This window comes from Panthera uncia, unplaced genomic scaffold (assembly GCF_023721935.1).
Source record: "Panthera uncia isolate 11264 unplaced genomic scaffold, Puncia_PCG_1.0 HiC_scaffold_1377, whole genome shotgun sequence".
In the NCBI taxonomy this organism is placed as follows: domain Eukaryota; kingdom Metazoa; phylum Chordata; class Mammalia; order Carnivora; family Felidae; genus Panthera; species Panthera uncia.
The window spans coordinates 74,439-99,360 of NW_026058005.1; the positions used below are offsets into that span (position 1 = coordinate 74,439).

At 49.4% G+C, this 24,922-nt stretch overlaps 1 protein-coding gene across 1 annotated transcript; it reads right to left on the reverse strand.

The window, feature by feature from the left end:
* Nucleotides 1-6,367: 6,367 nt before the first annotated feature.
* LOC125916986 (protein C19orf12 homolog) lies at nucleotides 6,368-15,983 on the reverse strand. Its single transcript, XM_049623250.1, has 3 exons — nucleotides 15,706-15,983; nucleotides 10,800-10,969; nucleotides 6,368-7,432 (listed from the first exon to the last, which is right to left on the reverse strand). Exons 2-3 carry the CDS (start codon nucleotides 10,957-10,959, stop codon nucleotides 7,167-7,169), a joined length of 426 nt encoding a protein of 141 aa, XP_049479207.1. The 5' UTR covers nucleotides 10,960-10,969; nucleotides 15,706-15,983; the 3' UTR covers nucleotides 6,368-7,166.
* Between the last annotated feature and the right edge of the window lie 8,939 nt (nucleotides 15,984-24,922).

Sequence of the window (24,922 nt, forward strand, 5' to 3'; positions counted from 1 at the left end):
AGAACCATCTGTTGAAAAGACAGTTATTCCCCATGGAATTGTCCTGGTACCCTTGTTGAAATTTTTGTTGTTTTTTAGTATGGAAGAAATGCATGTGTACATGCTTATGGGCGAAACCCTGCACAGAGTGGGAAATGGTGATGAAGGGGAAGGAGAAGAAAGACTGGAGCAGCAGCCTCCAGAGGGAGAGGGGTGCCCAGAGGAGGGGCTGGCACAAGTCAAGGGCAAGGAGATGTGTGGGCAATGAACGTTCTCTCCCAAACACTTCCCTTTCTATAGTGAAACAGGCACCATGCCACACTGCAGAGAAGGCAGAGGGGGAGGGGTGGGAGCTGGGAGAAGAGGTTAGCAGGAGCGGAAGTGGTCTGGGAGAATACAGGATACTTGCCTGCAACACTGCCACCTCCCTGAGCTTAGCGATGATGAACCAAAAGTAAGACCAGTCTGTGTTCAGGTGTTCTTTAGGCAGGTGCGGGGGCAGGGGTTGGGAGGGGTGTGGGAAGAGTGGAGGGATCGAAGGCCTCTGTGGGCTGCCTGTACCAGGGTGGAAGGACAAGTCTGGTTCTTTTTTTTTTTTTTTTTTTTAAGTTTTATTTATTTATTTTGAGAGTGAGCAGACGGCAGAGGGCAAGAGAGAGAATCCAAAGAGAATCCGAAGCAGTGCAGAGCCTAATGTGGGGCTTGATCCCACACCCATGAGATCATGATCTGAGCCAACATTGAGAATTGCACACTTAAGTGACTGAGCCACCCAGGTGCCCCTGGACAAGGCTGGTTGTTAGTGGCTGCAGCAAGCAGCCCTCTTGCTGAGGATGGTCAGGTTCATCCAGGGAGAAGGTCTTTAGCCACACACCAGACCAGCTTGTTATCCCAAGATACAGAGAGAAAATGCCCTTGCCCCTAAATCTAGTTAGAGAGGGTGAGGAGGGAGTTACCAGCAACTCCTCAACCTTCCAGTGCCCCATCTGTCTCAGTGGCCTTGGGCTGCCACAACAAAGTAGCAAAGACTGGGTACTCATCAACAATGGGCTTGTACTTAATGTAAACAATGGACATTTATTGCTCACTGTCCAGAAGCTGGAAGCCCAAGATGACAGTGCCAGTGTGGCTGCATTCTGGTGAGAACTCTTGGTTTGCAGTCTTTCCACTGTGTCTTCACAGAGAGATAGTGAGTGAGGTCTCTGATGTCTCTTCTCATAAGGGCACTAATCCCATCATGGGTGTCCTGGCCATGGTCTCATCTAACCCTGATCACCTCCCAAAGGCCCCACCTCTAAATGCTATCACATTGGGGGTTAGGGCTCCAGCCTATGAATTTGGGGAGCACACAATTGAGCCCACAACACCATCCAACCTGCTCTTGACCTCTAACAAGTACCTCAAACAAGCCCAGATCCTGAACTTCAGAACAAAGAAGGGACAGAAAGAGGTTCCCGGCCCTTTACAGGGAGATGTCCATGTCACTGGTGACCCAAGTGGAAAAGAAAAATCTTTCATCTTTACATTTTCTATTATGTATTTTAGAGAGTTGTGACGCCTGATACAGTAGCCACTGGCCACATGTGGCTTGACATGTGGCTAGTAAGAAAGGAAATGTGCTATAAGTATAAAAACTATACACCAGGTTTAAAGACTTAATATTTTAAAGGAAGGAAAAGATCTCAATAATCATTTATATCAATTACAAGTTGATAATATTTGGTCTATTTGGTTAAGTTACATTATTAAGTGAATGTCATCTGTTTCTTCTTGCTTTTTAGAAATGTGGCTCACATTTGTGGCTTGTGTTAGATTCTGTTGGTGAGACACTAGAGAGAAGATCCCACATCCAAAATGGTTCCCGGCATGGCTGACCTTCCTGCCAGAGTCCGTGGGTACAAGTGCCACGTGCCTGGGGTGGAGCTCAAGGAGTTCATGTTACAGTGGGGCCATGCCTCTGAGGAGGTAGGGCCCCCGGAGCACGCTCGTGAAGACTCAGCCTCGAGTCCAGCCCAGGAGGCAGCCCCAGGGAGCTGGGGACCAGGCTGGTCCTTGTGTGGTTTAGGGACAGGTAAAGCACTCACACTTCGTAACACTAGAACGCCTCGGGGCACAAGATGCCCACAACGCAGGGCCTCTTGTCTGCTGCACACTGCTTCTTCTGAACCATGCCTTCACCGCTTTGGAAGCCTGGAGGGTCACCAGCACCTGTTAGAATTTGTCTTTTTCTTTATTCCCCCCAAGCATGGAAGAGTGAAACGGCTGTAAGGTAAACAATGTGTATGGAGAAGTTCTACCGAATTTCATATACCCATCCCCATTTACTACTTATTAAAATTGGCTATTAGTATTCCATTATATTGCCCACATATGCAGTTTGACTATGTCCCTGTTGCTCAGCACTGGGGCTGGTTCCCTTTTCTCCTGCTGCCATAAACAGCAGTGCTATGAATATCTTTATCCTTTTTCCATTTGAATTATTTTATTGTAATGTTTTCCCTAAAGTGAAATTTGTTGGCTGGAAAGTGTATACAATTTTATGGTTCCTGTGACTTTTTTTCTTCAAATCACTCTCCCAAAAGACTGTATCACCAAGTATTTTCTCCAGCACTCTGTGTGTGTGTGTGTGTGTGTGTGTGTGTGTGTCTTCCTGCAGCCCTGCCAGTTCTGGGTTTGATCATTTGTATTTATTGTTACCAATTAATTGTTATGAAACAGAAGCTATTATCCTGGCATTTGCTTTGCAAATGAGAATGAGTGAAGTCCTTCCCTTAAAACTCATACAAATTAAGTAGCCATCACCTCTGGCTCCTTCTGTGTGCCAGCACTTGGGATACCCACAGCTGCCCTGAGGCTACAATCCAGCTGGCCGGCTCGAGCTTCACCTCCTGACCCACCGTTATCAAATAGTCCAAGAAGCCTCCTCCGGTTAATAAAGCCATTTACCTCCTCCCAACAAACTGAAAACGCATCAGTCAGCCCCCTTTCCCTGTGTGGTTTAGATGAATCCTGGCATTTCTTAATTGCCATATGTTGATTGTTCAGGATTGAGACACATTCTGGTTTCTATGCAAAAAGATTGCAGGAGATATGGCTGATGTTCTGTTCATGGCTTATTAAAACCTCAGGAAGACCCTAGCCGCCCTCCCAAGGGGAACTCAATAACAGGTATCCTGGTGGAGCCACGTCCTGGCCGGTCAGGTAACCCAAGAAGGCTGGGAGGGAAACTGACAGAGGATGTGCATACTTGACCACTAGATGGCACCTCTCAATAACTAATGGGGAGAGAATTGCTTCCTTCCAAACCTCCAGCCCCATTCCTGACAGCCTCCCCACCATGCATTGCAACACACCCCAGTCGTGTTTACTTCCAAGCCAGACATCTCAAAAAAATAAATAAATAAAATAAAAAAACAGAAAAATAAAAAAGTTCATTCTAGCTAAAAATACACCATCTGCCTGTGAAAATCTTGCCCGGCGCTGTCATGTCAACACCCAAAGCAGGTTAATAACCGGCCCAGAACAGATGGTTTCTTTTTATAATTACTGGGTCCCCCCCACCACCAGCAAGGCTTCTTCCTCAGCTGCCTCCTTACCCTGCTGGCAGCCCCCTAGTGTTTCCTGGCCACCCCGCTGCCACCGCCCAGCCAGCTACTGCCCTGCCAGCCGCAGGGGGCCAGCCCATTGCCAGCCCTCTGCTCAGGCCGTAGGACCCGGGGGCTTTCAACACCACTTGGGAAGACGGCCACCAGGAGGTCACCCCAGCCTTGTCAACCCCACTATCAAAGAAAAACTAATCAAGCCAAGATGTCAGTAATCACTCAACAAATAAAGTTTAAGACACTTATCATCCTATTTCTGGGTGAGGATACAGTGAGATGTGCACCCCCAAACCCTGTTGTGGGGAAAGCAGATTATTAACACTATCTAGAAAGAATTTTGACAGGATATAACAGCTTTAAAAAATATTGCATACTGGGGTGCCTGGGTGGTTCAGTCTGTTGAGTGTCTGACTTTGGCTCAGGTCATGATATCACGGTCCACGAGTTCGAGCCCCGCGTCAGGCTGTGTGCTGGCAGCTCAGGGCCTGGAGCCTGCTTCGGATTCTGTGTCTCCCTCTCTCTCTGCCCCTCCCCTGCTAGTACTCTGTCTCCGTCTCTCTGTCTCAAAAATAAATAAAATTTAAAATGTAAAAAAATATATTGCATACTTAAAATTGTTTTTTTGGAGAGAGAGACAGAGAGAGAGTGTGGATGAACAAGCAGGGGAGGGGCAGAGAGAGAGAGAGAGAGAGAGAGAGAATCCCAAGCAGGCTCCACGCTCTGCGCAGAGCCAGATGCAGAGCTCAGTCCCACAACCCTAGGATCACAACCTGAGCCAAAATCGAGAGTTGGACACTCAACTGCCAGAGCCACTTAGGCACCCCTATTGCATACTTCTTAATACACTAATTTCACTTTGAGGAATATATCTGAAAGACTATCGTAATGTAAAATATGAAACGAATGTTAACACAAAAATGTTCACTGCAGCAATGGAAACCATACCAGGGATATGGTTAAGTGTGATGGAATGTTATACAGCCATTACATATTGACAAGGAATTTTAAATTATATCACAAATGTTACTTAATGTTAATTGGTAAAAGTGTTCAAAGAGGCCTAAACAGTAAGAACGCAAATATGGTGGAAATATGCACAGATAGCATTAAAAGGTTTGCATGAAACACACCAAATTTGTTAAGGGTGATATTCTGAGGGGTGCCTGGGTGGCTCAGTCAGTTGAGTGTCTGAATTTTTTTTTAATGTTTATTTATTTTTGCAGGAGAGAGAGTCAGAGCGTGAGCAGGGGAGGGTCAGATAGAGAGCGAGACACAGAATCTGAAGCAGCTCCAGGCTCTGAGCCATCAGCACAGAGCCCAACACGAGGCTCAAACTCACAGGCTGTGAGATCATGACCTGAGCTGAAGTTGAACGCTTAACTAACTGGCCACCCAGGCGCCCCATGAGCATCTGACTCTTAATTTTGGCTCAGGTCATGATCTCATGGGTTCCTGCGATTGAGCCCGGTATCAGGCTCTGTGCTGACATCTCAGAGCCTGCTTGGGATTCTCTCTCTCTCTCTCTCTCTCTCTCTCTCTCTCTCTCTCTCTCAAAATAAACAAACATTAAAAAACAAAGAGTGATAATCTAGGCGGTAAAACATCATCCTTTTCTGGATTTTTCTAAGCTTTCATCAGCAAACACTAACAAATAAAAGGAAATGAATGGTTTTAAAAGACTGTTTAAAAACAGAGTTAAGGAATACTCTGGGGAGAGGACTGGAACAGGGGTCCCTGCAAGAGGAAGGCTTGCTTTTACATTTGTACTGTCTGACATCTTCTAAGTTTTGTACCAGGCTGGTGTTACCTATTGAAAAATAAATAAATGAAGATTTTTTCATAGAAGACACAGAAATAAGAATACTAAAACCATAGGAGCCGAAAGGAAATTCTGAAGGGAAAGTGCTTTTACTTCCTATGGAAGACAGGACTCAAGGTCTGGTCTGCCCTCTTGGGCCCAAAGTCCAGTATGGGTCACTCCAGGACCTGGCTAGTCAAGGGTGACTTCATTCAGCAAGGCCTGCTCCATCTGACCCATAATTGGTCACCCAACACTTGGGCCAGTGTTTTTCCAAGGAATCAAGGCAGGCAGGCCAGAGGGGCACTTCAGTGGGCTTCACTAGGGCTTCTTACCTAGGACCCCTGTGTCCCCTGGGCCTGGGAGAGTCAGGCCCACCCAACACAGAAGTAATGCATGGGTGAGGCTTCCCCAAACTTCCCAATCACCCTCTATGAGTTAGAAGAGCCATCTAAATGGCTCCCTACCTGCACCCCATTAACTCAAACAGCACATCAATGACCAGTGGCTTAATCAGTTCCAGGGGTGTGGCCTGTGCCAGGGCACCTAACTTGTGTTAGCTGAGGCCAGCTAAAGAGCACCTTTTCTGTGAGATAAAGGCTCAATCCTTCCTTAATCAGCATGGGTTCTAATTCACCCTGAAGTTTCCTTTACACCAATGGAAGAGCTGGAACACTGGTTCTCCTTAGGAGGGCCTCCTCCGTACCCCCAGGGAGGCCCGTGCCGTTTCCCATCAGAGAGAGCCCCAAGTTGCTGTCCTGCCCAGGGCCTGGAGACCTAAGAGGCATTCTGCAGGTGCCAGGGGAGTAGGGGAGGCTCAGGGCAGGGTGCACACATGGCAGCACAGGGAGGCTGAAGCAGGAAACCTGGAAAACTGGGTCTCAAGCACTGGACTTGGGAGGCTTCTGTCATCCTTTAGAGCCACAAATCCAGCATTCCCTTGCACTCCAGGTGTTAGAAATGCTTTACACAAAATATGTGAGAAGAGGCCTGTTCAGAAAACATTTATTGCAATTTGATAACACCTAGTCAAGTTACGGTTCCGAAAACAAAGTGAATATAGTATTAAGGGAGAATTTAGGGTGGACGCATTTCCTAGATTCTATCAATTCAGAAAGAGCAACACTTTTTACTGAAAGTACTTAATTTGAAAAGCAAACCTCAAGAACTACCACGACTTTTCAGATGGGGAGAGTAAGCCCCTGGGACGGTGAGAGCCCAGGTATGCCACGTGGGAGAAGGGCTGGGGGCCTTGATGTTGTGGCTTCACTCAACATGCCGACCGCCCCTCCGTGGAAGGGACACTTGGAAGTCACTGGCCAGGGAAGGGGCACATGAGGGAAATGTGATTCCCTCATGGGCCAGCTCCCAGGTCCTGAGACCCAGGGCCCCAGGGGAGGAACAGGTCCCGTAACAGGTGCTTAGGACAGGCGTCCTCTAACAGGTGCTTAGGACAGGACTCCTTCACAGGTGGGGAGGTGGAACACAAGGGCCTTCCGCCACACTGCCTTGTGAGTAACAGTGGACCCGGAAAGCTGTCACTGATGTCGCTCTTCACCAGCCTTCCAGCCACAGGGTGGTCAGTGCATATTAGTGCGCGCAACCCCAAAACACGACATCTTCATAAATAATCTCCAGAGCATGATACCGCGCCGCAGTAACCTCTCCAGCAGCTTTCATTCCACGCAAGGTAACACACTGATGATGTGGGGCTTTCCCAAACCCCCTGTCCCCTTCTGTGGGTCTGAATCACGTACACGAGACCCCTGCGTCCCAGGAGGAACGACCTAGTCATCGTACTGAACTTCGGCCTGGAGCTCCTTGGTGACATAGTTCACCAGCATCGCCAGCAGCTGCTGCTGCAGGGCCTCACTGCCCATGACCAGCGTGGTCAGCTGCACGGCGTCCATCCACTCCAGGTGCCTGACGATGGCGGTGGCTTGATTAAAGAGCTTTTGCTGCTCAGCGGGTGGCAGCTCCATTAGGATCTGAGGAATTGGCTTAAACTGTCCGCTTGTCATCCATGCACCTAATAGACCCCCGACGGCCCCCCCTAGAAAACAAGGGAAGGCGTAATTAGTTGGGCCGTAATCGTAAATGACGGTCTCAGGTTCTTGCAGAGAGCACGTCCACCACCATGACGAGTAGGCACATTCAGGGAGGGCCAGAACGGGCTCGGCTCTGTGCCCGCTCTACCCCACAGTGCGGGGGGCAGAGGTTTATGTGGTCTTTAGTCCATTTGGGTCCGTATAATTGACACCCAAGCATGCCCTTCCTTAAGCTCTGCACGAAGCGTCTCCCACCTCATAGCTGTGCTAACTACAATCTTTTCCAGGGGCCAAAGGCTCCCATGCTTCCCACAAAAATCTCCCTCATCTGAAAGGAGAGAGCTGGGATCAAGTGCATTTTCAAGGAGAATTATCTCAGTGGTGAGGCAGAGTTTTCTCCATTGAGTGTCTAATATGCTCTTTGCCCCTGAACTTTGGAAATTTCTAGTGAAATCATGTGCTTAAAGGACCCTGGGGATAGATAAGGAGACCTTTACTCTTGAAACAACTATTTTTAATGCAACCCCTCCAGAGCTGTATGATGATAAATATCAGATTTAACTTACTCAACTATTTCTTTTTCAGCAGACCCAAAAGGGCATAATCAGTGTTTTTAAATGTAAATTTATGATCAAATTTAAGGCGCACGATTTGGGGACTTGATGCCCTTATGTCAACGGAAAGTCCTGTCTAATCAAGTGGGATGCAGGCTTGTTACAGAAAGGCACCCTGGGGCAGAGGTCTCAAACCCTAGTGCCTCAGGGGCCAGGCAGGGGGCTGAGAGGAATGAGGAAGGCTGGGTGAGCCTGTGGGTGACAGGGAGCTGTTTCCCTGTCTAAATGGGCCATGGCCACCCCTTGCCAACCCATTGGTACTGCACAGAATGCTAGATTTGTATCTTCAAAAGGTCCCATGATTTTCAAATATCAATGATCAGGCATTTAAAATATGCAGCCCAGCTAGCTGGACATGACAACTCTCTTCCAACGAGTAGAGCAGAGCATGGAAATGGGAAACGGTAACTTCACAGTGGAGAAACCTGGCAAATACCACCTTAACCAGGTGAGCAAGGTGGGTGTCACCAGGGAGGCCCTGTGGGTGTCACGTGTCCCTGAAATGGCACTATGAAATAGGCACACCACCTCCTTCCATGGTCCATAATCCCAGGCTAATCATGAGAAACTCATCAGGCAGACCCAAACGGAGAGGCATTCTACAAATACCTGACCAATATTCCTCAAAGCTACCCAGGCTGTGAAAGACAAGCAAAGTCTGAGAAACCGTCACAGACCAGGGGAGACTAAGGAGACATGAGGATTAAGTGCAGTGTGATATCTTGAGCTGGATTTGGGGACAGGAAAAGTTCATTAATGCAAAAACTGCCAAAATCCAAATAAAGTCTGGAGAATAGCTAATAGTCAGGTATCAGTGTTGGCTTCTTAGTTTTGACAAACGTACCATTGTAATACAAGACGTTAATGTTAGGGGAACACAAACCGGGTGAGGGATATACAGGAATTCTCTGCATGGTCCTGCCAACTTCTCTGTACATCTACTACTGCTCCCAAATAAGAGGTTTATCTGAAAGAATACAGCCCCGGGCCAGGAAGGACCCATATGTAGTCTGGACCCTACACACACGCCGTAAACCTGCACCCTCTCAAGAAGCACACCCTCCCCTGAGACAGAGACCAGGCCAACATAGAGTCCTGGAGCCTCTGCCCCTGGACAGGCTCCCCTTCTGCTCCTAAGGCAGGGAGGATTCTGGGGAGGGAAAATCAGTAATTTACAAGTTTTACTGAACTTTTCCCCATGACACCCGTGAAGTGCTTAGAGTCGACAAGAGTTGCACACATCTGCACTAAACCTTTATGAGAACATCAATATTTGATTTAGAGCAGCACTTAATGCAAAAAGTCGCCAGGAATATCGACCAGCAAATTACTAACTCTTTGGAGAAGAGAAAATTCCTTTGTTTTCTGGGTAAAATGATACTCCCGCCCACGAGCAGGGGCTGCAAGTAGCGAATCCCCCGGGTTCTCTTTGCAGACATCCTGTTCTCCACCAGCTTTTACATAATCCGAATAAAATATATGCTCCCACAATGGCATCTGAGAACAGCTATATGATAAACGATCCTATCAAGACCGCCCCTGAGTGCACTAGATGGGGTGGGACAAAGATACAGAATGTCGCTGAGGAAAGAGGCAATGGCCTGGTCTCCGCCCTCACTGGCTGCTTGTTGGATGGTGAGAAGCTGAAGTCAGGACTCACTAATTCACAGTTTGGAAAGGGAAATGGACATGTGGAAGGTCTGGGGCCACCCACATGCTGATTTACTCCCCAGTGTGATCTCAGCTTCATGAAATGTCCTCGGATATGCCCATCCTGCTATAGAAAGGCAGAACAGAGCAGGAAGCCATGCTGGGGAGCTGGGAAACAGAAGCCAACCTGGCAGACACAGTCACCTCTCCAGCCTATACTCATGTACAGACAGGATTTCCACCAGACTCTGAGCTCTCCGATGTCCCCAGCACAGCCTCCCCAGCACAAGGCAGGCATTCAGTTAAGGATTCACTGAGCCCAATGCAGCAGACCATGTCTTTAGCCAATGCTCCTATGTTTCAGGGTCCATCTGAGGCACCTCAAGGGAGGCATAATCCAGCCCCTCCTCAAGTCAGGCCCACACAGCAGCCAGCTCACTAATGCCACCCTAGCCCACAGTTCAGGCCACACAGGAATTCTTCCTTCCTATTCCTAAGCCAAAGGAAGCAACCTCATCCTATCTCCAAGGAATGATGGGAAAATCAGCCAAACCTCCATTCATTGCCAGAAACTGGCTCTCAAATAGAAGCAGGTGGCAAAAGAAAGGGGCAGGGATGGCCACTCTAGCATAGTTTATTGCTGTTTCTGCATTAGATTGTTTGCTTTCAGAATGGGGCAGTCTCTCTGAATGGGCTTATGTAAAATGGCCAGACAGCATGTGCTCCTAGCAGGTGCTCAGCAAGTCCCAGCCTCCTCCCTGGTTCCCTTCTGCAGTGATATGCAATGGTGACGGGGTTAGGAGACTATCCAAGGGACCCAGGACACCCCGATATCTTCGGACTCTAGGACACACCCCTGCGGGGAGAGGCATCCCCCAGGTCTGCATGACACATGCCATTTCCAAGAACACCCTGCACTTCTGAGACATTCACACTCAGAAGCTGCGTTTTCAATAGGATACATTATGTACACAGAGATCATTTCACAGAAGCAACTTGACTGAACATCTCACACGGGACAGAGACCTTTATGAGGTCTCCGTGGTCTCAAAGGCCTTTTTCACAACACCCACCAGGCTGGCTGCCCCTGCAAGGGATTCACGCTTACCAACAGCTAGTCCGGGTGGGCCTCCAACCAGGCCCCCGACGAAGGCCACGGCCCCTGTGACCAGGGCGCCCCTCCCAGAGTGCTTGACGGCCGCCTTCATTTTCCTCTCCTCGGAAATGGAGCAGAGCAGCTTCATGATGTCTCCTACCACGACGGGCATCTCGGCAAGCCTCAAAGGAAGGATTTCAGAGGGAGACTTTCAATGGGTGTCAGTGTATTTCCACCCAAATGTTACTCTCCCTAGAGTTTTGAGGAAGAGTCCTCATTTTTCAGTAGAGAACAGTAGCTCCACCATACGCACGACCGACAGCACTCCGTCACGTGAAAAGTTGTCACAGACAAAGCAGGGTAGCATTTAGTTAACAAGCAAACAGAATCAGCAGAATGGGTGAAAGGTCTTCTCTTCTCTCTGCTTAACTTCTGACTTAGGACAGATTAAGGAGCAACCCCAACTGCAGGCTCTACCGGTTCACCACAAGTGAGGCAAGACTGACCTCTCTTGCATCAGCGACCGTCCTGCTGGCTCAGGCATCCCCAGTGTGCAAAGCCTGGCAGGGTGCAGAAAGTCCTGGCCTCAAGTCCTCTTTTGTGTGACAGTGCAACTGAGCTCATGCCAAGCCAGTAAAGGGGAAAGTGTTGGGCTGTGAGACCACACCGGCTTTGTGCCCGCACTTGCCCGCTGCATGACCCTGAGCAGACGTCACATTCCTCACCTGTAATATGGAGACAAACCATCTACAAGCTGGATTCTTGAAAGGTATAAGTAGAATGGATGCAAAGTGGCCAGTGTGAGTCTGGAATACTGCAGGCCCTGAGACATGATGGCTCTAAATGGACATTCTGGGGGCGCCTGGGTGGCTCAGTTGGTTAAGCGTCTGACTTGGGCTCAGGTTATGATCTCACGGTTTGTGAGTTCGAGCCCCGCATCAGGCTCTGTGCTGACAGCTCAGAGCCTGGAGCCTGCTTCCCATTCTGTGTCTCCCTCTCTCTCTGCCCCTCCCCCACTTGTGCTGTGCCTCTCTCTCTCTCTCTTAAAAATAAATATAATGTAAAAAATAAATAAATGGACATTCTGTTACTGACACACACCACTCCTAAACCCAAACCAGTTCTGCATGTGGGGTATCAAAGACAGAGACAGGATGACATGGTAATATGAAACAATCGGAGAATAAAATAAACCAAAGAATTCCAGGGAGTTGCATATGTTTGGACAGAGACAGATGGGCCTTTGGAACAATGACCTTAGAAAACTTCTCTGACGTCAGGAAATTGTTTGCCATACTGGGGGAAACTGGCAGGCAGGCAGGGCAAGGGCAGGGTGGGCTCTGACCCAGGGTGGGCATGAATGGAGAGCCACTACACTGATGGGCCACCTGCCTGGGCTGGGGGCTAAAATCAAAGCGGCCCGAGCTGGTGCTTCTCCTTCCCGCTTCAGCTGAACCCAAGACTCAGTGGGCACTTCCTTTCCATCACTCCCGTTTTCACTCAGGGCTGACACATTTGCTAAAGGAATGTTGCTAAAGGAACTTGCAAAGTTTGGGGCAGACCCTGTTGCTCAATATCTTTTGGTTACATCTTCTTTTTGACCCAAGGATAATCCAGAACCAGCCTCTAATGTAAAATTACCCTCCCAATCCTGAGAGAGCAATTTGAGCCCTTAGAACGAAGTGTGTGGGCCTGCTGGATCACCACAGTCAGGTTTCAGAACTTCTGTGCAGTCCCCAGAGAGGTAAGAAGTCTCCTGTGCTCTGGTCCCTGCAATATTCTTGAGATCAGTGATTCTCCACAGTGAACAGGAACCACTGACGACCTTGCTAAGTACAGCCAGTAGGAGTGGGCTGAGATTGTGCATTTCGAACAAGCCTCCAGCTGGTCTTCTAACCCCACTTTGGACAGCAAGACCCTAAGAGAGCGTGACCCGGGACATCTGACATCTCTTACTTAGTCCTCAAGTTCAGAAACTGCAAACAAGCATCCCCCGAATGCGTCTGTTTGACCAAGTGGGGTATAGAGGCAATGAGGGGCAGGCCCTGAAGGGCCACTCGAGGGACTGGAGGAGAAGTCAGGATGCCTGTTCCTGCTTTGGCTGTGTGTGTCCTGGACCCATCAAGGCACCTCCCAGCTTCCAGGCACCTTTGCTCACTACTGGCAGCCTCTCGCAGAGTACATGCTGCCTTCTCCTCCCTGGAAGGCAGCCCACTTGAGGGTCAAGACTTGTCCACTCACAAGTGTCACAAGAGTAAAATAGCATTACAAGAGCTAAGGGACTGCACACAGCAGAAGTCACTACAACATGAGGGGATGGAGGGTGGGACTTGATTCACCCAGTAGCCATGGTCCTGTGAAGCTATGAAAACAAAATGAGTTTTATTTCAAATGCTCATTTATTTCAAATATTGATAACCAAAGGCATTTAATTTCATGGTCAAGCCTTTCAAAAAGCTAAAAACCCTCCTGTAGAACGTCTAATCATTGTATACTTTATATCTGGTTTATATCTAGCTTTTTATCAGTCAATTATGCTAGGGAAAGGGAGACAAAGCTCCCGTCCTAGGAAAGCCCCTCTGGAAGCTGCAGTGAGCTTCCCATTTCCGGGCACATGAAGACCCCAAGGGTGGTCTGCAAGGCTGGCCTCCTGGCCAGTGCACTCTGCCCAGACACCACTCCTAAAACAGGTTTTCTGCAGCATTATGATTTGCACTCTTGAAACCGTTTCTGCACAGCAAGAAAACACATGTAAACGAGGCAGGAAACAGCCACATCACGCTCTATTGTCCATCAAAAAAACCCTAGCTTCCGACCTGCTCTGATTGACTTTACATAAACCCACAGGGGCTCATAAGGCATCATTGTGCAAGTGCTGTTCTCAACCTCCACTTTGCCCAGGCAGACCAGCACAAGGCACAGGCCCAGGGCTCTGCAGAACTGGAGGACCAGCAGGTGTCACGGTGTGTGGGAGGGCAGGGGAAGAAGTGGCCCAACTCTGGCTGGGCTCAATAGCTCTACACCACAGAAAGCAGTGGCACTGTGGCTGCCTCAATCCAAGAGAAAGCTGGCTTAATTTCCTTGCAGGAATCATTTTAGAAGCTAGAGCATCAATAGACTCTTGTGGAAGAAAGGTTTGTAACCCCATCTCCTGACTCCTTGCTAAAAAGCTCAGCCTCCTGACTTCTCCAGGCTTGCCAGATTGAGGGAGGAAGCAGTCCTGCTCCTTCTCCCACTCCAAGCTTGCCTTTGTCTGTAAGCAACAGGGAAGCGAGGAAGGAGGGAGGAGGGAGGAAGAGTACTCTGATGGGGACAGACCTCAGAGAGTGGGAATGGGGCCTCCCCTCCCATATCACACCTATTTCAGAATCAGATTTGTCCACAAAACAGGTTCTGGTCACAGAAAGCCCATCTGCCAGCCACAGGGAAGGCAAATGCCAACTTGCAGCCCTGGTTTTCTCCACGCACCAGGCTGGTCTGCTGATTACAGCAAGGTTCTGGGAAAGAGGGAGATGAGCCCATCCCTGAGACTGCAGCGCGGCTTTTTGAGACGGACCAGATTGTGAGACAGGAGAGAGAGGGGGGCTTCAGCGCTAACACAGACCTCCATGCACCCTGTTTAAAAAACAAAAAACAAAAAATTAGAAAAGCAAGCCCCTAAGGACTCAGACAGAGATCTTGCTCACCTGCAATCTTCAGTACTTTCTACTCGTCTGTTGGAAGTCATCAACTTCCACTGTGTGCACTGGCTCCTGTAAACCTGGTCTTCCCACCTCTGTATGCCCTGGGGCCAGGGTTACTCCTGGATCCCAGCAGCATTGTCAGATTAGCTCATAGACTTTTTTTTTTTAATTTTTTTTTTAACGTTTATTTATTTTTGAGACAGAGAAAGACAGAGCATGAACGGGGGAGGGTCAGAGAGAGGGAGACACAGAATCCGAAACAGGCTCCAGGCTCTGAGCTGTCAGCACAGAGCCCGACGTGGGGCTCGAACTCACGGACCGCGAGATCCAGACCTGAGCCGAAGTCGGCCGCTTAACTGACTGAGCCACCCAGGCGCCCCGCCCATAGACTTTTTAAAAACTCAGCTGGTTGCCAGTATTAAGAGATCTGATTTCACATACATCTGATTTCAGATTTCTTGTAAAAAATCGAAAGAGCAGGGCGCCTGGGTGGCTCTGTGGGCAAGCGTCCAGCTCTTGACTTCGGCTGGGGTCATGATCTGGCGGTTCCTGAGTTCCAGCCCCCAGTGGGGCTTCACACTGTCAGTGCGGAGCCTGCTTGGGATTCTCTGACGCGCCCTTTCCCTCTTCCCCTCCACCGCTCATGCTCTTTCTCTTTCAAAATAAATAAATAAACTTAAAAAAAAAAAAAAAGAAAAAAAAACATCAAGAGAGCAAGCCGCCCTGGCCTATCTTCTTGTACCAAGGAGGCCAAAGCAAAGCAGGTACTGCCTTCTCTCTGTCACAGGCCCGGGGAGAGTGACCTTACCTACCTACCTACCTACCTGGCCCATGAACAGGCTGCTGTGCAGCCTCTCAAAGTCTGTTTCCTTTTTTCAAGGCTAAAGAAGCCACCTGTCCTCACCAAACTAATTCGCCCCTCCTAAATCATTGACATCCATTCGGGTCATCTCTAAACATTCCCCATAGGGCGAGTCCAGGGGTGCTGACTCACCCAGTATCCTAACTAGGACTCCATCCTGCCCCCCCCCCCCCCCCCCCCCCCCCCCGCCCACGCACCTGGGACACTGAGGAGGTCCACCGGGTTACTGAGGAGGACACATACACGTGGGTAACTGAGGAGGTCACACAAACACACAAACCCGGGTCACTGCGTGGCGCACCGCTGCGTACGAGCCCCCACCCCCAAGTCTGGCAGCCCGGGTTCTAAACCCAGCTCGGCTGCTACTGCTTACTTCTGATGTGACGTCAGCCTCTCCGTGCCTCAGTGTCTTCATATGGAAAATGAATACCCTAGCAACGTGACAGGCTAGGCCCGGCAGCCCGCAGGCCTCCCGGCCCCACCTCCTGGGCGCCCGGCCTCACCCCGCGCGACGCCGGCGCACGGAGGCCCTTCCCCCCGCTGGGAAGCGGCCCGCCGCCCGCGTCGCCGCCGGGAGCCCCAGACCCGCGCGACCCGAGTCCCGCGCCGCCGAGCGTCCCCCGGCACCCGCGGCGGCCCGGGCTCCGCCCTCCCGCCTTCCGGCTCGCCCGCAAGGGGGGCCTTCCGGCCGCCACTCACCCCGGCGCCGCGTAGCGCCGCGCTCCCGCAGCCGGCCGGGCCCAGGCTCGCCGCGGAGCCCGAGGGCGCAGGCGGCGCCCCTCCTCCTCCTCCGGGCCCAGGCCTCTGACAGGCTGGGCCGTGCAGGCTGAAGTCACCGTGGTCCCCAAGCTGCGCTCCAGCGCGTCCATCCCCTGTCCTCTACCCCAGCCCGCACACGTTTTAGATGCGCTTGGCACCTTGCAACTCCCTCAAGCCCGGAAAGGCCTCCTGGGATCCTCTTTCCCTTTGACCTTTGATTCAGGATCTCTGACCCTCAGGCCTAGGGACTATCCTCCCTCCCCTCAGCGATCATGGGAACCACGGGAAGCCCAGCAACCACGGGAAGCCAAAGGTACTAAATTAATGTTCAGTGAATGTATGGGCCAAAGTCCAACATAAGCTGGAGGCCGGTGCTGGCACCAGACGCCTCTGGGTCTGGGGGGTTGAAAGGCTAAGCGCTCGATTTACTCCCAGGGTTCCAAGGGAAGGGGACTCCAGCTTCCAGGACAAAGCTGAGGTTGGGGAGACTGTTGGGAGGGGGCAGAGGTGGGGAGGGGGTGCAGGGGATACTTTCGAGAGAGTATGGAGGAGATTCCCCCCACCCCCTCCCCCACCCCCGTGCTCCTACACACGCGCTCACAAGGGCTGGCCTTGAACCATTTCAAATCTGAAAAAGGCTCTGGTGGCTTTCCGTGGACTATACCACTTAATCCTGGCAGTAGTCCTGTCACCTAGGCATGGTTGCCACTGCCATATTACAGATAGGAGAAGCCAGGCATGGAGAGGTGGGTCTGCTCAAGGCCACCCAGGTAGGGTGTGTCAGGGTTCAGACTCTAACCTGGGTCCACCTGGCTCGAAGACCTTGCTGAACCCAGCACTTAGCCTGGCTTTCCAGGGTACTGTAGACACCCGGAGGATGGGCCTCTTTTACACGACCAGTCATCTTGTTTCCTTTTCTTCTTTTTCCTCTTTTGAGTGGGAAAGTACACACATATGCATATACCACATATATACACGCATATATACACATATAAATACCATGTATGTACACACACAGATATAAACACATATGCATATATATATATACCATATATTTAAACAGACATATATACTATAGTATATACATGCCCCAATAAGATGTTTAAAAAAAAAGGTATATATATTTGCTGACTTAAAAAAGCTGTACGTATTAAGGTATATAAGCCAACGAGTTGGGGGATAAGCATATACCTGTGAGACCACCATCACAATCTATACCATAAACATATCAAACTTCAGAAGTTTTTTCCCACTCTCTTTATTATTACTATTATCGTGTGTGTGTGTGTGTGTGTGTGTGTGTGTGTATGTGAGAGAGAGAGAGAGAGAGAGAGAGAGAGAGAGTTGAGAACACTTAACATAAGATTTACCCTCTTTAGTATACATTTAGTGTATGATACAATATTATCAGCTGTAGGCAGTATGCTGCATGGATTCCTAGCATGTATTTATCTTGCAGAATTGAAACTTTATACTCTATAACTATCATCATTTTTGTTACTTCCGTTTCCCTTCTGTCCTCCTGTGAGAAAGGGCCTTGAGCATTAACCAGGGTTCCCTGGCCACAGTGAAATCCATCCATTTCTGAGTAGGAGCTTTTGTTGAGTTTGGGTGACATTCAACAATGAAAGTTAACTGAGGCTAAGAATAGCTCAATCATCTCCAGGCCCCTACCTGGGGGAGATTCTCTAGTTTCTCTGCAGGCAGCTCCCTCTGGTGGCTCATTAAAGAATTGGGCTGCTGACTCCTTCCCCAGAGGTGGTAAGGGGAGTACTGGTAGGCAGGAAAGATGCTGGAAGGGAAAGAAACTTCAAGGTCAGGACCCTCTTGAGAAGAGAAGGTGAACTGTAAGAAGTCCCGCAAACATTGCACCTATCAGCAACCTGGCACCTTCATTCTGGTATGAGTGGGTGCATACACAGAAGCCCATAAATGTAACAGATGATTCCACAGTCTCATAGTGTCAGCTGGGCCTCCTGTAGAGTCGGTCCTGTGAAGGAGGTGCACAGCAGGGTCGCCATCATGGTGACTGTGCCCTGGCCCAGCATACAGATAGTGCTCTCATAATGCTTACAGTCCTAAGATCTGGCTGGGTGACCTTGGGAAAGTCATTCAACTTCTCTATGCCTCAGTTTCCTCATTTGGGAAATGACAACAATGATAGTCCCTGTCCCATAGGATACTACTGAAGAGTAAAGGAGGAAATGTATAGGGATCAAGATTATTCTCGCGAAAAACATCTCCAGAGTCCCAAATGTGAGCCTCATGTGCCCAGAGAGGCAGGAAATCTGATTCCACCCCATGCCTTCACAATCCACCATTTTCCAGAAGGGTGCAAGAATCCCAAAGCATGCTGGTCTGCATTCATAAAGCCAGCTTCAGACTATGATCCACACATTCACCAAATGTTAACTTAGCATCTTTGGCTCCCCAAGGTTGCTGGGCTGTCTCCATGACCACTGAGGGGAGGGAGAAATGTCCCTAAGCCAGAGAGTCAGAGATCCTGAATCAGGGGCCAAAGGGAGACACGATCCCCAGGAGGACTCTCTGGGCTTGAGGAAGGTGCAAGGTGCAAGGTCCATCTAAAATGGGGTAGAGGGCAAGGGATGGATGTGAAGGAGTGCAGCCTGAAGGCCATGGGGCCCCCTGAAGTCAGCACCTTTCCCCCCACCCCAACTTTTCTAGAGTTCGAGTTAGCTAGCTCCTACCTTTTATGGCTTTTTCAGGATAAAAAAAACCCAGACCCAGAGCTGGACAATTCCATATACAGGTCACACACACATAAACCCCTGCAACCTCTTAATCAAAGCATATGAGTAAACTTGATGTCATTTTGAACACTAAAATCTTACAGTGTTCTTTTTGTTTTTTATTCATTTTTAATTTTTATTTCTTATGTTTTTTAAGTGATCTCTACACCCAACATGGAGCTTGAACTCAACCCCGAGATCAAGAGTCACATGCTCCACCAACTGAGCCTTCTTTCTATTTTAGATTACCTCTAAGGAGGCTCCATAGTCTTGTGCTTAGGGATTCCCAGGGATCTTGATCCAGACTTGCAACCATAGAGCCAGGGTTTTGGGTCAGGAGGGATTCCAACCCCATATGGTGGGCCTAGGACACCCTTCCTTCCTTGGCCCTTGGGATGGAGGGGGTATCCCTTGCCCCCAGCCTTCTCCCTAAGATGCAAGCCATTCCTTTCATATGGGAAATATTCATCACACTGCTGTAGCATGTAGGGCCCTATAACAAAGCACCACAAAGTGGGTGTCTTAAAACAGAAATTTATTGTCTCCGTTTCGGAGAGCAGTCCAACGTATGGGCAGGTCCAAGCTCCCTCTGAAGTCTGTGGGGGACATCACTCCTGGCCTCTTCCCAGCTTCTGGTGTGGCTGTCAGCCCTCGGCATTCGTGGGTTTGCAGCTGTGCCCTGCATCTGTCATCACGTGGCATTCTCCCTGTGTGTCTGTGCCTGTGTCCCAACTTCCCTCTTCATATTGGATTAAAGGCCCACCCTAAAGATCTCATCTGAACTTGATGACATCTTCAAAGACTCTATTTTCAAATAAGGTCACATTTACAAGTTTCGGGGGTAGGACTACAAAGTCTTCGGGGTGACACAATTCAACGCAAAACACCAGGTATTCAACAAATGGCAGCCGTGATGATAAGCATCTGAGTACACACATGGTACATGCTGGCACAATGAAAGTAGGAGGCTCGGCCCATGCCTTGTATCACAGTTGTTGTGTGCAGAGGGACCATCAAGCTGCCTGTCTTTGGTCTTGGGGGAGCTTAATTCTGAAAGGACTGTTGTGGGCAAGGTGGTTTGGGGGCTGGTAACGGAGCTGGTCCGGAGCTTCATCACTGTGCCTCTAAATAATTAATTCATCTTCTTCCTTGGTGTTTACATCCTTCAGATATCTGTAGATGGCTATCATGTCCCTTCAGTCATCACTCAGCACCTGTCTACTTATTTGCCATGGTGGTGAGTATGTTTATTGTTGTTATTGTTGTTGTTGTTGTTGTTGTTATTTCCTCCCTGCACACTCCCTTGGTCCCTCAGCCACCATCATGGTTCTGTGAATTTCCTCCAGTTTCCAGCCCTGCAAGTGCCAAGTTACGGGGAGGGAGCATCAGAAGTCAGCAGTCAGGTGACAAGGGATGGCTCACAGGCCCTCTGGCCTCCTACTCCTCTGTAATTTTTGTCAGTTTCCCCAAAGCCACATCAAATAAATAGTCAAGCTAAGGAAAAACAGCGTGCTTACGGTGCAAATGCAGTTTCCAGACAAATCCCCTGACCCTGCTCCCATCCAGACAGTTCCCAGGTTCCTCAGCTACTAAATGAGAAGAATCCTTGCTCTCAACACCGAAGGGCTGCTGTGAGGACTTCAGGAGGAACAGAGCCAAGAGCCCCCGTGTCAACCACAAGGCTGGGAGAGCCGCAGTGCCAGCAATGCCTTCAAAAAACGATTGGATCTCTGCAGAATGTTCCAGGGGTCCGCTGCTCTAGAAGCTAGAAATTCTAAGTTAGAATTTACAAAATGAACTTGATAGAACTGAGATTCACCCTAAAATCTGTCTGTGGAAAGAATAGAGAGATGCCCTACTTCAAAATCTACCATCAGATTTTAGTTTTCCAAATAAAGTATGGAACTCAGAGCCAGGTGGGCCCTTGGAGACATGTTACAGATGGCCCCGAGGGGGCTTTGGAAGGTTATGCTGCTATAAAAGATTTGAAAAAAAAAAAAAGGCCACCTTGCCTTCTATTTCAGATCTCACTGAAGAGTTCTCTGTACCTGGAAGACTTATTTTCAGTGTGAGAAGAGTGATTTTCAATGGTTCTGTTGAACATGCAATTCTCATGCAAGTATTTCTATAATTATCCTGTTTCAGTTATAATACAGTTTCCGGAACAATAGGACTTTTATTGTATTGCCATATCTGTTATAATAGATGTTTTATTACAGAAAATGATGGTAGAGTCACTATTATGAGTCTGAAGTTTTTATTTCAAATTGCTCATAGGATGGAAATTCTTTCTCCCAAGTAGTTTTTACTTTAATGCTGCTTTTGTTGTTTTTTGGGTTTTGTTTTAAACGTTGATGTGTTTGGGCTTTTGTTCCGTGGCAGAATGTGGATGGTTTGGAGGGTTTGGGGAGGTTGTTTTGCTGCAGTACAGACTGTGACTAAGTGACCCCTGGCGTTTGTGTGTCTGTTGTCAGTTTCTGGTACACAGAGTTTCTTCAACATGTCAGATACATTGTCGTATCCACACATGCTTTAGTCTGCTCAGACTGCCGTAACAAGTTACCAAAGACTGGGGGATTTACACGACATGCCCCACAGTTCTGGAGCCTGTGAGCCCAAGATCAGGGTGCTGGGAAGGCAGGTTTCATTCAGAGATCTTTTGGTTTGCAGGCCTTCCACCTTGGCGATGGCCTCTTCTTTGTGTTTGTGGTAGGGAGCGGGGATCCAAGTCTCTGGTGTCTCTTCTTATGAGAACACTAATCCTATCACATCAGGGCTCCACCCTTAAGACCTCACTGAACCTTAATTACCTCCTTATAGGCTCCTCCCCAAAGACAGTCACACTGGGGTTTCAGGCTTCAACATGAATTGGGGGTGGGGGTAGGCACACCATTCAGTGCCTAGCACTGATTTTTTTTTATTACTGCTGAAGAAATACCTAGAGCCCTTGAATTAAATGAACCCAATAAACAATATTTTGAGAAGGAGTAAATAATGTTAGAATACAATAGAGACCTTGAAGCTTCAAGCACAGTTCAGTTAAGTAATATCCTATTTCGGATGGCAGCCCAGAGGGGAGAAGAGCGGAGGGGAGGGGGAGGCAGGACTTTTTCCTGGTTACTTCACTGGCCTCAGACCCCCAGCTGTTGGAGGCCAGGCCGGGATCTGGAAGCATGTTCATTGATTCCACCACAATGATCTTAGCTGCCAGGAAGTCACAGCCTCCAGGAAAAGGATTGTCCTCAAATCTTGGACATTAAATCTAACTTTAAGCCCAGTGGACCTCTCCACAATGAAAGGATTTAAGGACCATGAAAAGTTCCCAAATACCTACCCACAGCACTCCAGCCCTGTGAGAACCAGCTCTGAGACTAGCCACCATTTCCACACGTCCCTGGTGAAACACACTCTCAGCTTAGAGTCCAGAACTACTGATGTGGGGGACATCTCCTGGGCCCTGGGAAAAGTGGAGGCCCCCCAGTCACAGCCTTTAGAGAGAGTTCAAATCTTCTAGGCGCCCTGGTCTCCAGATGATTTCTTAGGCTCCCCAAGAAATAGAGAGGGGAAAGGACTCTCCATGGTTACACTGTTAGTCACAGAATCAGCACAAAACCCCAAACTTCCTGGCCTCTAGGCCTCTGTTCTCATGGCAGGGACAGGATGGAGGCTACTGCTGTGGAAGGTGCTGAGTGCCTTGGAAGGCAGGGAGAGGCTGAGGGGGGTAAAACAGAGAAGTTATGAATATGGAGAAAGTAAGAGAGGAGAATGGCCCTGGAATTCTCCAACACGAAAATAATCCCATAGCTGGAGCTCCCAAAAGAGGGGTGCCTTGGAATTCACAGCAGCATTGGTACTACCTGGGGTCTCAGCTTCTCCCTATCCCCATTCCTAACCCACAGCTGGCCATCCACTGCAAAATTTCAGTTGCCTTGGGGGAGCATGTGCCTGACTTCAGGATGGAAACCAGTGGAAAAAGGGATCCCATTGGCATACATTCCTTTCCGCAAGCAGCTTCTCTGCTATGAAAGCAGATACCCTCTGATCCCATGGATGCTTATCCACTGGAGGGGGGTGAGGGAGGAGGAGCGCAGTTAATGATGTTCTGTTCACCTCAGTACTCAGGCCCTGATAACGGGGACTTCTGGGTGAAGGTCGGGGGAGATAAACCTGTATCATCTCTGGCAATTTCCATGGGTCAGGAATTCAGTGATGTGGAGAGGACACCCACTACCCCCCAATAGCCCTTTCTACCAGGGGTCCCCTCCTTCAGCCACCTCCCAGCTTCCAGCAGGTGTCTGGGCTTAAGTACTTGCTGCCCCTTCCTTGGTCGAAATCCTCACTGCAGGATTTTCTTTTTCAGTCGCCATCAGCTTTGCTAGTGGAGCCCCAGGCAGGAGCCAGCCCAGGTCGGTGGGCAGCAGGGCCTGCGGCACACCAGGCCAGTCCTGGGGATCAGAGGCCCGCGCATGGTGGCCTCTCTGCCAGAGCCGGCAGCGTGGAGAGTGATCTGAGCGAGCCAAGGGATTGCTCTCAAGTAAGCTCCTCAAAATAACTCCAGGAACCTCAGAGATTACAGCGCCCACACAATGGGAGCAAAGAGGCTTCCAATAATGCGGCAGACAATCAGGGGAAGGCCACGGCGCAGGGAGCGCAGAGAGCGCAGAGACCTCAGCGGGGACCCCGGCTCGGCAGTCCCGGGGGCCAGGCTTGCGGGGACCCCTGCTCAGGCAGCCCCGGAGGCCAGGCTTGCGGGGCAGCCGCGTTGCTTCACCCGGAAAACAAAGGCCCTGGGCCCATCTGCTCCGGGCGGGGGAGGGAGTCCCAGTCGCTAGCACCGCCAGCAAAGCGAGCGAGACAAAGGGCGCAGCCCCGCTGGTGTGCACGGGCAAGTAATTAAGGGCTAGTGGAACGTCGTGTGTGGATTTGCAACGAATGTGACCGGCCCCCGATGCCCCTTGTTTTCACCGGGCTGCTTTCTGCTAAGTTTAAGTAATTTGCATGCCATTTCAATAAAAATGAATAATGGCCGAATTTGGGGTTTATTTACATAGCATGAAGTCTTCCTTTCCTTTATTATTGAGGTAATTCAGCCCCGAGCAGGACGCACTGTGTGCAAAGGAAAGGTCTCCTCCCAGCCAGATCCCAACTTCGCTTCCTCTGAGCCAGATAGCCAACTCTTGCTGTCCACCTTGGTTGTGGGAATAAACTAGACGGTCAAGGCTCTCACTTTGTTAGCCTGCTTTTCTTGCAGTGAAAGCTCCAGAATCTATGTAGGAGGGGCTCAGGGGTAGCAATGTCCTGGCAAGGAGCTAGAGGTTAAGGGGCATCTCTCAAATTGCATTTGCAAAGTGAGCACACCCCTAAGGTTGCAACTTTTAACAATGTAACATTTTCTGAAGCTCCTTTTCTAAAATGTGTATCAGACCAAGGAAATGTCAGCAGTTGGATTAAGGAACAGCTCCAACTTCGCCTTGTCTGTGATTATTGCTGCATAACAGGTTACTTCAAAACTTAGTGGCCTCAGACAACAGTGAAGGTCTAATACATCTCACGGTTTCTTTGGGTCAAGAATTTGGACATGCTTTAGCTGGGCAGTTCTAGCCTGGGCTCTGTCCTGAGACTGTAGTCATTTGAAGGCTTGACTGGGGCTGGAGGATGGGCTTCCACCAGAACACATTTACATGGCTCTCGGCAAGGGGGCCTCAGTTCCTTGACACCTCGGCTGCTCCACAGGGCTGCCTGAGCATCCTCACCGCTAAGCAGTGGACTTCTTCCAGAGCAAATGATCCAAGACACGAAGCAGGAGCCACCTATCTTTATGATCTAGCTTTGAAAGTTACACACCGTCACTTCCTCAATTTCCTGTGCGTGGGTGCAGCCCAGCATTTGTCAGCACGGCAGGGAGCTCCGCAAAGGTGTGACTACAATACATGAGGGTCATTGAGAACTGTCTTGGAGACCGGTTATCACAAATGGTTACCATTAATATTATCTGGCAGGTTTTTTTTTAAGGTCCGGAGGAGAGTACTACATGGCTAAAGCCACCATTTCTTTTTTTTTTTTTTTTTTTTTTTTTTTTTT

Bases quoted from the DNA above. Each gene is read 5' to 3' on its own strand.
- LOC125916986 (XM_049623250.1), bottom strand. From the start codon at position 10,959: ATGCCCGTCGTGGTAGGAGACATCATGAAGCTGCTCTGCTCCATTTCC. The intron at 7,433-10,799 runs GTAAGCGTGAAT...CTTGTTTTCTAG, and splicing joins CCCACCCGGACTAGCTGTTG to GGGGGGCCGTCGGGGGTCTA.